At 38.2% G+C, this 12,410-nt stretch overlaps 1 protein-coding gene across 2 annotated transcripts in view; it reads right to left on the bottom strand.

Annotated features, from left to right (window-relative positions):
* Positions 1 to 12,410, bottom strand: part of Stk32a (serine/threonine kinase 32A) — a 131,029-nt gene that overhangs the window by 16,472 nt on the left and 102,147 nt on the right. For both annotated transcript variants that reach the window (XM_005380662.2, XM_005380659.1), the window contains 2 exons: positions 10,291 to 10,380; positions 1,358 to 1,455 (listed from right to left, as the gene is read on the bottom strand). In XM_005380662.2, coding sequence (XP_005380719.1) covers positions 1,358 to 1,455; positions 10,291 to 10,380 — 188 coding nt within the window. The remainder of the gene's footprint in view (positions 1 to 1,357; positions 1,456 to 10,290; positions 10,381 to 12,410) is intronic.

A 12,410-nucleotide genomic window follows, 5' to 3' on the forward strand; every position in this document is an offset into this window, starting at 1 on the left:
AATGACTGCATTTTGCATGTGAGGACATGAATTTTAGGAATGCACAGGTGACTCTGATTCATATATTGAACTGTAATCCTCACTGGGATGGTATTTGGATAGGGGACACTTGGCAGGTCATTAAGGTTAGAGTAGTTCATGAGTGTAGAGCCCTCAGGATGAGGTTGTGACTGAGAAACCTTACAAGAAGAGGCAGAGCTCTCTCTCTCTCTTCTCTCTCTCTCTCTCTCTCTCTCTCTCTCTCTCTCTCTCTCTCTCTGCATGTCACAGAGAGACCAAAACCCAAACATCTCTAGCACCCTGATCTTCCAGTATCTCTAATTGTGAGAAAATAAAAACCTGCTCCTTAATCCATCCCATTATAGTATTTTGTTCTGGCAAGCCAAGCTGACTAAGACACAACCTTTGGAGGATATCTGAATTCTGCAGTAGTTTGTAAAACTTGTATAAAATATATTTTTGTTCATCATTATTTCATTTTTATCTTTTTTTTTTTCTAGAAAAAGGCTTCTTAGATTGAGAAATGTTTTCTTTAAAAGGAAAGTTCTCTGATTTGCCCCTGAACCCATAAGCCAGGAGCCAAATGACAGACAGGATGGGGCATGAGTTGTGTTGTGTTAATAATTCACACTGCTTTAATGAGATGTGTCTGAATTAAAATTCTGTACTGGCAATAGAGACTGTGAAAGGGAATGAAATTGCTCAAAGGAAACAACAACTGGGATGGGGGAAAAAAAAAGAAAGGGAAAAGAAAAAAAAATATATATATATGCACAGAAGATAGCTAAGATAATTATGCTACTAATTTCTTTTAGCTCACTGAAGGCAGTGGTTTGTGCTTATATTGTTTGATTAATTTTGCATGCTTATATCTTGTAATCTGAGCAACTACTTTGAAGATAACAATACACACAATGTGCTAACCATTGTTAATTTCCTATTATGTTGCTTTGAAATTCTGTATCATTGTTTTTATTGTTTTTTTTTCTCTTTAAAATTACAAATAAAAGAATTCTGTACTGGGACTGCAAAATGACTTTCTTTAAACAAACACATATATTTACCCAAGCTATTGAGTGAGCTATATTGATTGCTGCTCTTTGGAATGTATGGTATTTGTACTATTTATTTAATGTTACCTGGGTAATTTAATGTTCACTGACACGGTTAGTCCTGTATATAAGACAGTGAATTAATCTGTTCAAAACCCTCAAAGAGAAGTATCAGCATCATACAACATAACTGTTTTCAGCTCTCAAATACACTTTGCTTGATTCTTAGCAAACAATGCATTCTTTCACTTTAAAAAAGAACTCGCTCGAAGAATAACCAAAGAGAGCATGCAGTTTTCCTGTACCCGGCCTCGTAGCAGCTCATATGCCGTCACTCCCAGGGACCACCAGTCAACAGCGAAGGAATAGCCTGTTTCCTTTTTGGAACTGAACATCTCAGGTGCTGAAAAAAACATAGAAAAGTTAGGCCAGTTTTACTCACTGAGATATTAACAAACCTATTTTCCCACCATGTTCCTCTGAAGGAGAATTACCAGCATAAAAGGTATAAACACTTATGAATGTTTGTTGTCCCTTGCTAGATTGCTCACAGCAGGAAAAAACTTCTAATTTTTTAGCTCTCTCAGTTGCCTCATTTATCAACCAACACACAGGCACACACAAGCTGTAACAGATGAAGTCTTCACTTGTTTAGACCAAGTGTTTAGACACCCATTAAAATTGGGTCATACTAGGCATTAAGTATGTATCGAACTCTAAAATAAAGAAGGTTAAGAAGAAGTTGCTATCTTGATTTGGAAGATTTTGCACTAAAGGACTTCAATTCATGATTGCAAACAATGCTCAGGATTGGTACAACATACACTACACTGGCTCTTCATCTTGGAGTCCCCTGGAAACAAAGGAAGAAGCAGTTGCAGCCTCCTGCTGGGGATGTGGGCAGGAGAAAAGATAAAATAGACACTCTGGGAAATACAAGGTTTTACTACCACTTCGGGTCTTTAACACTTGGAGATCCTAGCTCTGTGAATTGGCATCCACTGGATTAAAGGCAGGGTCAAAGTCAGTTTCAGCCCCAGGGATGAAGCTTCTGTTATGCATTCTCTAAGCACCTTGCTTCACAGGGAACTTTCTCTACACGCTCTTTTAATACTGTGAGAGCTGGAATAGGAGAATGAAGCACATAGCAAGCGAAGGTATCTTGTCTGCTTGTTCACCATGACATTCCTGTCTAGTAGACAGCCAAGCAGTCAGACTCAATGGGCAGCAGTTTGTTAAGTGAATGGATAAATAAATCAACTACTCTATTCATAGTTTTGAACATTAGCTCTGAGCCTGTGCTGTCTGGGTTCAAGTTCTGCCTCCACCACACATTGTGCCCTTGAAGAAAGCAGTTGGCAGAGCATGATTAGCAAAAGCAGAATAATAAGGCAATCTTTATGGATTTATAAAGTAAATGAGATAATATATATCAAAATCACAGCATAGAGTCTGATAATTATTAAGTGCTCAAAAATATTAATTAATCACTTAGGCAGGCGAACATCCATAATAATGGAGAATGTACCTAGTCAAAAGATACATGGGGTTGAGGTCAAGTGCCTTTAATAAGGTGCTGAAAAGGAAAAGGAAATTGATCTGAGGTGCCCTCTGCATACTCAGGTTTGCCTATGCAATTCATTCCAATTCTAGTAAAATTCCGCAGACAACATCCAATTAGAGATAGAATGCTGACTCCTCAATGCCCAGGACTGACCTGAATATAAGAGCTTGATGTAGCCAGACTAAGTAGGCCTCGTGCCCTAGTGAATTCACCTCTCACGCATCACTGCATCCTTTCTGCAAGTCACAACTCCCAGTGGGACTGGGCAGATAATGGCCTTGACCCCACAGAAACTCCCACAGACTGGATGGTAAGGACCACATTTCTGCTTTCTCTTTTCAGTATCTCACAGCAAGTCATCTCAGAGTCTCCCAGATGACATGGGACAGACATCTCACCTAGAGAAGCTGCAAAGAGGTTTGAGGACCCACTGGACCCACTGTGGTAGGAACGTGCCAAACAACACAAATGTTACCCTGGAAAAGCTATGTAGTTTGTCATTTTGGATCATCCTCGGAGTTTACAAGTATTTTTGTCTTTCTCCCCCGAACTTTTTTGAGTAACTATTCTTTTTTCTGCTCTTCTTGTTTTATTTTCAGGCCTGAAGACATCTGGATTTACATTTGTCCACTGAGCAGATGTTCATGGTTTGCTATGCACTGAGGAATTTGGTAAGACATTAGGAAGAAAAATCCTGACAACATACAAAAGCTGAACAAATGGGTAATTCTTTAAGTCTTCAAATAACAGAAAAAGCAGAGCAGGAAGCTCCTCAGGGCCTTTCACTCACACTTTAAGGATTTTCCCTGCTCCTGAGAAGGTATAAACAGAGTTGGAGAGGGATTAAGTTTTCTTCAGAAAGCACCATTAAGGGCTTGGGAATATAGCCTATTAGCAGAGGGCCTTCCCAGCATGTGTAAAGCTCTGGATTGGGGGCTGGGGATTTAGCTCAGCGGCACAGCGCTCGCCTGGCAAGCGCAAGGTCGTGAGTTTGGTTCCCGGTACCGGGTGGGGGGCAGCAGTGGAAAACAAAGCTGTGGATTGGATCTTCAGAACCACACACACACACATGCCAAAAAAAAAAAAAAAAAATCCACTATTTTACGTGTTGTTGCTTTTTAATTATTTCTACACATAATTCAGAGAGATAAATGAAACTTTAAAAGAATTTAAGTAATAGTTATAAGCAAATGCCCATGTAACCATTGTGTGCATCAAAAAGCATTCCCCCTTCCTGCCCTGTGTCCTGCCCCGTTCACATCCTTAGACCTCACCATCCTGAATTACATGCTAATAATTTTCTTCATATTTGACATAGATTTACTTCCTGATATATACATTTCTAAACAATGGTTTGATTTTGCATATTTCCTGGAGGTTGTGGGCAAACTGGCTGAGGGAATGCCTTGCTGGCCAGGTATTTAATTCACATTTCAGTGCTTCACAATAAAGGAAACATTAACAAAGAAAATTAAGCTTATTCTTTGTGTTCTGTTAAATCCTCTTAAATTAAATCCCAGTTCTCGGTGTCTTGGATTACTACCTCAACAGTGCAGAATATGAGATTTATCCAAGTCACTTCAGGTAGTTACAGTTTGTTCATATTTAATGTTATATGAGTAAATATATTGTAATTGACCTACCTGATCTATTTTGATAGCTGTTTGGGTTATTTCCAGGATAGAAATATTATAAGCAATGCTCTCTTGAACATCCCTGTACATGTAAGACTGGGGATCTGCTGGCTGTAGGAATGTGCTTCTTCATGTGTACTAGATAACATCAAACTATTTACCAAAGTCGCCATGCTTGTTCACCTGCTGACCAGCAATGTCTCAGAGCTTTTGTACTGCAAATCTTATCCACATTTGGTATTTGAGGACACTTGAGTTTTTAGTCTTTACAGATCAGTGACTGTGCAGTTGTATTCAGTGGTGGCTTGAACTGGCACCCCTCCAGTTACTAATAAGCTTGACTACATTTTAATAAGTGTATGAGACACTGAATTTCCATTGATTGGTTTTTGAAGTTTTTTAAAGACCTATATATTAGATCTTCATCAGGACATAAAAATCTCAAAATTAAATCTATAAATTTACTACAGTAAAAATAATTCTTAGAACTTTCTATAAAAATTGGTTCTAAATTTTACCTGCAAGGGGAAAGAGCAAATAATAAAAATTTTTGAAAAAGAATAATGAGACAAAATTATATCACATGTATTAACCTACATTATAAAGCTATAAATTTGGGGGGGGGTACCAGGAATCAAACTCAGGACCTCATGCTTGCCAGGCAGGTACTGTGTTACTGAGCTAAATCTCAGGCCCTATAATTGAGACTTGAAAGCCACAGATGATATATGTCAGCACATAAATTTATTTAGTTCATGGTGAGTATATTCTGAATCATCCTGAAAGAGGTCTTATTTAAGATACAATCTCAAAATATTTATGCAGTTATCTAACAATAAATTCAGACCCTTACCACATACGTTCAGCCAAAATTATATACAGCTAGATTGAGTAAAAAATAATAAAAATATTAGGTAAATCATAAAAACTCTGGAGATAAGACAGTCTTGGTAAGAATAACATCAATGACAGAAACCAGAAAGTAAAAAGACGAGGGGGATGCGTGTATCACTGAGTGCTAGAGTGTGTGGTTAGCGTGTGCAAGGCCTCAGATTCTATCCCCAGCTCCCCCAACCACCAAAAGGATGAGTAGTTTGATGACATTAGAACTCATTTATGTCATAAAAACAGCAAACTAAAAAGTAATGAATCATATTTAAGTGAATAACATAATAAATATCAAACATCAGGACCTAACAATTCCTAAAATATAAAGGCAAGACTTCTTCATGTAACCAATAAGAAATAGTAAGAGGAGGTAAAGATGTTCATACTCAAATAGAAAATGGGCAAAGAATGTGAACAGGCAATTTACAAAAGAAGTCAGAGCAATTCAGCTTTAATATCACAAGAGGGTATCATTTTTACTTATCATTTGGGGAAGATTAAAGCTGTGGTGATGACGCAGAGAATTGCATATGCCAGGCAATCACAGTGCAAGTAGAAATCAATAAGAACTTCCAAGAGGTAAACAGATTCATTTCTATATCATCTGAATAAAAAATGTTTTTTAAAGTAATTAATTTTAATTGACAAAATTATGCATAATTATTGTGCACCACATGACATTTTGAAATATGTGTATATTATGGAAAAGCTAAACAAAGGCAATTAACACATGCTTCACCTCATGCACTATTTTTTTAATGTGTGGTGACACTCTCAATGATTTTTGAGACTACAACACATTACTATTTTTGGGTGAAAATTTATGGCAGAGAAATAATTGTTGCAAGACATGATATTGTTAATAGACTTTTTACTACAAAATTATACATATTTCAAAATGGGAAACAACCTAATGTCCAACAACAAGGGGTGGTAAATTTTGGTGCCACCCTCTAATTTGTGGCACCTGAGCCTTTAAAAATGATAGGTATACTGGTGTGGAGAAAAGCAGTGTGGTCCTCAAGCCCCATATTGTGGCATCAGGGAAGAGGGCTTTCACTGCAGCAGAGGCATGGATGTTAACTTGAACTAAGGGGCAGCAGAGAAGTGCTATGAGTTGGGATTTTGGCTTTAGATCCTTTAGACTTTGTGTCCAGCCCCACCATGGACAAGTTTCCTACTTTCTTTCTCTGTCTGTTCGTCTTTAGAGCAAGAATGACAAAAGTTCCAGTCTCACTGAATTACTTTTAGTTTATATAATTCGTACACTTAGGACAAGGATCAAAATGTCCAGAGAGCTCAGTGAATGTCATTATACCTTTATCATTTTCAACCCCCTCCTTAATGTCCCAAACTAGATGTTTCTAGACATGGGTTTAATTTTATGCTGCCAATCACTTGCTGTGTGGTTATGATCAAATCATTTTCTCTCTAGGCCTGACTTTTTAAATCTATGAAGTAAGAATATAATAAAACCTATTTCATAAAGTTATTTTCAAAGTTTAAGGATATAATAAATGTTAAAAACTTAAAGTACTTGAGACATCATAAACACTATAATGTATATTATTACTGATGTTATTACATTATGAAGTAAAAATTTAGGTTAAGGAAACAGTATGATCCAAACTTTTGGAAATATATATATATATATACACATATGTATGTATATACATATAAATTGGAAGGAAACAATAAAAATCATTGATAGAAGGATTAATTTACTTTTCCTTTTGCTTATCAGCATTTTCTACTTTTCCATAGTGAACTTGTTTGTGTACACACACACACACACACACACACACACACATGTTTCTCTCTATATAGGATAAGGTTTTAATTGTGGAAACTCTGATCTGGATTATATTCACACAGATTTAAGAATAGGGAGAAATAAGGACTAGAGGTATCAAAGCAGAGCGTGGAGGTAGAAGATTGTAGATTTTAAAAAGCAAAACTTCCTTGCTGGGTAGAAGGTAGCAATAATGCACTGGTACAGATCATCTTTTATTTTGTCATGTAACTGCTTAATAATATTCCTTGCACCTCATAACAGTAGATATGGAACATTCTTCTAATCTGCATTCAATATTTCAGCCTAACATTCTGTTATTTCCTTTTAGATTTTTATTCTGTTTAATTGCTAATTGGTATTGCACATAAACACTACAAAATAGGTGCCAGTGAATGCTTGATAGATAGATTTTACCAGATTACTAAAAATACACTTTTTAAAAAGAGGAAGCAGGTGTCTACCAACAATTCTTATTATAAAGACTATTATCCCAAAATCAAAGGCGAGGACCGTTTTACATAAGGAGATAAAGTATCACAGTCAGACATTTAATTTAGAATAAAACAAGAAATATTTCCAACATCTTGGCCTAACTATATTGGCTTAGAACAATTTAAAAGCCACGAATAAAAATGTTTTAAAACATACATGTATATATAATTTGTATAGAGAGAAATTTCCCCTTCCTGTTTCTTTTAAGAAGTTTGATTTCTGAAGTCACCAGAGCTTGGTTTAAATCTAAGCTTTTTCATACTTATTATGTTTTAGCCATATAATCTTTGGCAAATTAGTTTCTGATTGTCTTCATTTTAAAATAAGTATAGTCTACCTCATTGGGCTATTAAGAAAAATAAATGAGTAAATGAACATAAAGCATTAGACTCATTGTTCTACAGAAAGATTTCAATCAACATTACCAATTGTTAATTATAAGAGTGAAGTGGGAAAATGCACAGCCTCTGGCCTAGATTCCAATTTCCTAGTTCTATCTTATAAAAAGACTAGAAATGCCAATTTTGAAAAAAATGAATAAGACGGATACTGTACTTAAAATCACTGGAGAGAAGAAATAAAGGTGGCCTGCCTTTACTCCATTCACCATGGAAACTAGCACTAGAAACCCCACATGCACATTTTCTGAGTTGGCTCCAAGAAAATAGCCCTTAATATGAAAACCTGGGGACTAAGCGCATCAGACCAGCAGGCTTGGATATTCCCTTTTATCATCTGAATCCCATGGGTTTTAGGCAGAAAATAGGCTGAATCATGTGTCCATTATTTGAGAAGTAACAAAAGAGATTTATCACCCCCGTTGATAATTGAATACCAGGGAACTTGCAGTTATTCGAATATCACATAAAATAAGGCTATTTTTCCTCCCATAGATGTCTTTCTGTTGGGAAGTGAGGTGACCCTGTATGTAGGGGGTTATCCCCCAATTATATAGGGGATGGAAGAGAATTAAAAAGAAAGTAGCACTGCTCTTGTCTTTGATTTTCAAGTTCACATATTTTGCCTATGAGTTACTCTGAGCATCTCTCGCCAACATAATTCATTCCACCTCCAACTTAATCCTACCAGATTCTACAGCAGCAGAATCTGCTTTCATATCTTACTAATTGGATTGCAGCATGAATAGTGCTGTTGTATTATCTACCAGCAACCGAGCAATATCTAACCACCAGCTTTGACTGGATGGGGGATCCCCTCATGACCACTCAACCTAGGGGCTAATAAATTTGAACTCTTTTTGTTCATCACAACTGCTACTCTGGATACTTTCAAATTCAGTCCTATGAACTTGGAAACTAATCTCATAATTGAGTCAACTCTTTCCCCCTCTACCCCATGGACTAGATACTACCACCTCAGGGTAGAGATGGAGGTTCTCACACAACTCTTTCTCTAGTGTTTTTTAGAAGGGCTTGTTTATTTCAGGACACAGAAAAAGAATAGTAGAGGAAAATCTTACACAAATGTGCTACCCTAGCCACAGGGTTGGCAGAAGCAGTCAATCCTGACTGTGCAGCAGAATTACATGAAGAACTTTTAAACCAGTGGATGCCTTGGACTCCACCCTCAGAGGGTCTGATAGAGTTGGGTTGTACTGAGATTGCTGGTGTCCCCAGGAAGCCAGGCTGACAGCACCTCCTCCTCCCAGGTCCCAGGCGGCACCCTGCACTGGAGGGGCTCTTGTGAAGCAGGGCTGCATCCTGTAGCTAGTCCTCCAAACACACTCATACTTGATGTATTATTCTATCTCCTGCTCTGAAACTTATCAACTCTCCATGGCCCTCGAGAGCCTGCTAGCTCAGGAACCAGTCAGCAAGTCCAATACCCAAACAGATATCTAACCAAGAGTGTAATGCGAGGCCCTACTCTTTGCAGACACCTCATCACTTACAGATAATTATTTGAGCTCTGACTCACTTGCCTCTCACAATGGGGAGCAAAGAGGAAGAACAATCTCTTTCTGAGTACTGAATGCCCCCTACAAGGTGACCATCCTTTGTATATTTTGGGGTGTATGAGAGGTAGGACAAGTTATGTCTTTACAGAGATCATACCCTCTGATAACTAAGTTTGAATTTGTAGTTGATATGTTACTACATTTAAGCATGAAAGCTTGTTGGCCATTTTGCACCTAACGCTACACTGTTAGTCAGCCCTTAATAAATTCTAAATCATCAAGGCACAGCCTATACTTTGCCTCACTGTTAGCAAGATTACAGTCATTTAACTTTTGTGAGGCAAAATTTCCTCATCTTTTGAAAGAAAAACAAATGGGATTGTTGTGGCATAAAATTGAAGCTAAAATTACAACTGGGAAGGTACTTTGCACAATTTATAACTCCATGAATGTAGTGCAGTGTTATGTCTATTACAGATACAATAATTCTTTGGTCACTTATTACCATGCTATGTATTACTGTTTCTTCCTTTTTAATTTGAATTTTATTTGTTATTTCCTCCCACTATCATGCAGGTTCTCTGAGGTGAAGACCTTATATGTGTTGCTCTCTACTGAGTCACTGGCATCTGAAACATGACCAAACACAAAATTAGTAGACACTTACTGAATTAATGAATAGTTTTTGTTGGGAAGCAGAGACTGTCTTAATTAGGTCATAAAAGAATATTTGCAAAATGCTTAAAGTGGACCCCCTATTTGCTATGGGAAAATCGAGGTTCACCTCAAGCCCATTAAATCAGAAGCTCCCAGGCAAAATCACAGGGGAATGTTTTCTCCCAAGCTGTAAATCCTTACAAGAGTTGACCTGCAGGAAATGGCACCCACAGGAATGAAATACAAAAGCTTTGCTCTTAGTTCACAGTTGTCACTCAGGAAGTCCATACCCATGTAAGGCTTGGTGCCAGCCACAGTGGTGATCCGCATCTCCTTGGGCAGCATGGCTGCGATGTTGAAATCTGTGATGTGCACGTGCCCTGTGTAGAAAGAAGGGGCACAGAGAATGGTAAGTCCCATTCAACCCAGTTGTACAATCATGTGCCTAATTGCAGGCTGGAAGCATCTGGGTACTTAGTCTGGAAGTCCTTGTATACTAGTCACAACGGGGTACAAGACAATGAAAGCTCACTTATTCCACCCCCCAGGCCAGTGTGATCTTAAGTTAGCAACTCTCCAGCAGCCAGAACATGATAGCCAGTGATATATCTCTGACTGTAAACTTGTAGTGCATCCTCTGCAAGTTTAAACTTTGGTAGTTGAGTTTATGCTCTGACAATTCTACTTAGGCAATTTTGTCTGGTGGCCACATTTTCAGTTGTTTAACCTGTGACTATCATGAGGACACAGCTAAGAGCTGTTCCATGTATCACAATTCCAAGCATCTCCTAGGGGATCTTAAAAAAAAAACACAGGCAAATTACTATCAGCAGACACAAGTACAGATACATGTATTTTCAGCCAAGAGTCTTTGTTCTCCTGGTTTTTCTGGAATTCTATTAGTATTGGCAGTTCAGATTATCTTCATCAATCACCAACAAAATAACCAACCCGCAGGAAAGGCAAGGGGAAATATCAGCTTTTATTTTAGTGACTTGTTTTTTTTTGTTTTTTTTTCTGGTACCAGGAATCGAACTCACGACCTTGTGCTTGCCAGTCAGGCACTGTGCCACTGAGCTAAATCCCCAGCCCCTCAGCTTTTATTTTAAACAGGCTGAATGAAGAACGCTGGAGCAGGGGGAAAGAGACCCAGGCTCTGCCCTGAATTCTGTCCCTGAAACATAGTACACTTGCAGTCATTTTCCTAGATTGAACCTAAATTCACCTTTACAAGAAAAAGAATGCGTAGAAGAGGTGATTGCTAAGGGCTCTCTGGACTCAAACATTCACAGCGGTATGGTGTGGGCCTAAGAATTAAGTGCAGCGGAGAGCACACCCCACAAAATGCCCCAGGTCCTCCCATTTATAGCTGGAAGAGAGCAAAAGGCAGCACAAGAAATCCAGGCAGTAGGCTTGTTACATTAGCCATTGACACAACAGCTTTCTGGGGATCTTGTGGTGTTGGTGTATCATTTGCACGTGTGTGTGGTTTTACGGAGACAGGGCTGCAGTTGGAGATGGAGCACCTGGTTCTTCACTCAGAGCCACTGTCCACACGCCCCATACCAAACATCACCGCAGGCTCCCTGACAGCATCCAGCCCACTGCTAAGGATTAATCTCACTGCCTTCACTTCCAGAGCTCTATTGTGTGCAAAAACTGTTTTCTTTATGCTTGTGTGATAATATTTTAACATGGTAAAAGTGGCACTCATCTAACTAAAAGTTAAGGTATTCTCACCTGACAGGAACCAACAGATGATTTTAATGATTTTCCCCATCACACTGCAGATTGTCTTGGGGATTTTTCCCCTCTTTGTGTGGTTCATGATCAAAGCGTTGGAGCAGTGATTAAAAAGGTTTGAGTGAATTAGCTGGATCTGGAAACTTTGTGGTTAAGAGCTGTTCTCTGGGGACAGACTAGTGTACATGGATTCCAGTCCAGTCCACTAACTAGCTATGATACCTTGAAAAAGTCAAGCTATGATACCTTGAAAAGATCTCTGATAATAACAGTCTTTTAGTAATGTAAGGTTATTGGGAAGATTAAATGAAGTAATACAATGAGTGACTTGAAGCAAGATTTGGCAATAAGTGTTCAATTATTGATATTTATCATTATTAGAAACTCCAGTGTAGTTCTGCAAACTACACATGCCTGGGCTTTACTCCTTCAAGACACCAATTCAGCAGGATGGATAGGAGAGTCAGGTATTTACATTAAAAACAAACTTCGTAGGTGATTCATATGAGGAGCCAGACAAACAGTTTTCTTTGCTAGCCTGCATAGATTTTCTAGCCTCAGCCCTAAGATTACCTATGATCCTGTAGAAGTAGAAATAAAGGATGATTTAAAATTACTTGCATTCTCCAGACCAGGTGCATCCATGCTACCTGGGAACTTGTTAGAA

The sequence above is a fragment of the Chinchilla lanigera genome, unplaced genomic scaffold (genome assembly GCF_000276665.1).
Source record: "Chinchilla lanigera isolate Chin_1 unplaced genomic scaffold, ChiLan1.0 scaffold00014, whole genome shotgun sequence".
NCBI lineage: Eukaryota > Metazoa > Chordata > Mammalia > Rodentia > Chinchillidae > Chinchilla > Chinchilla lanigera.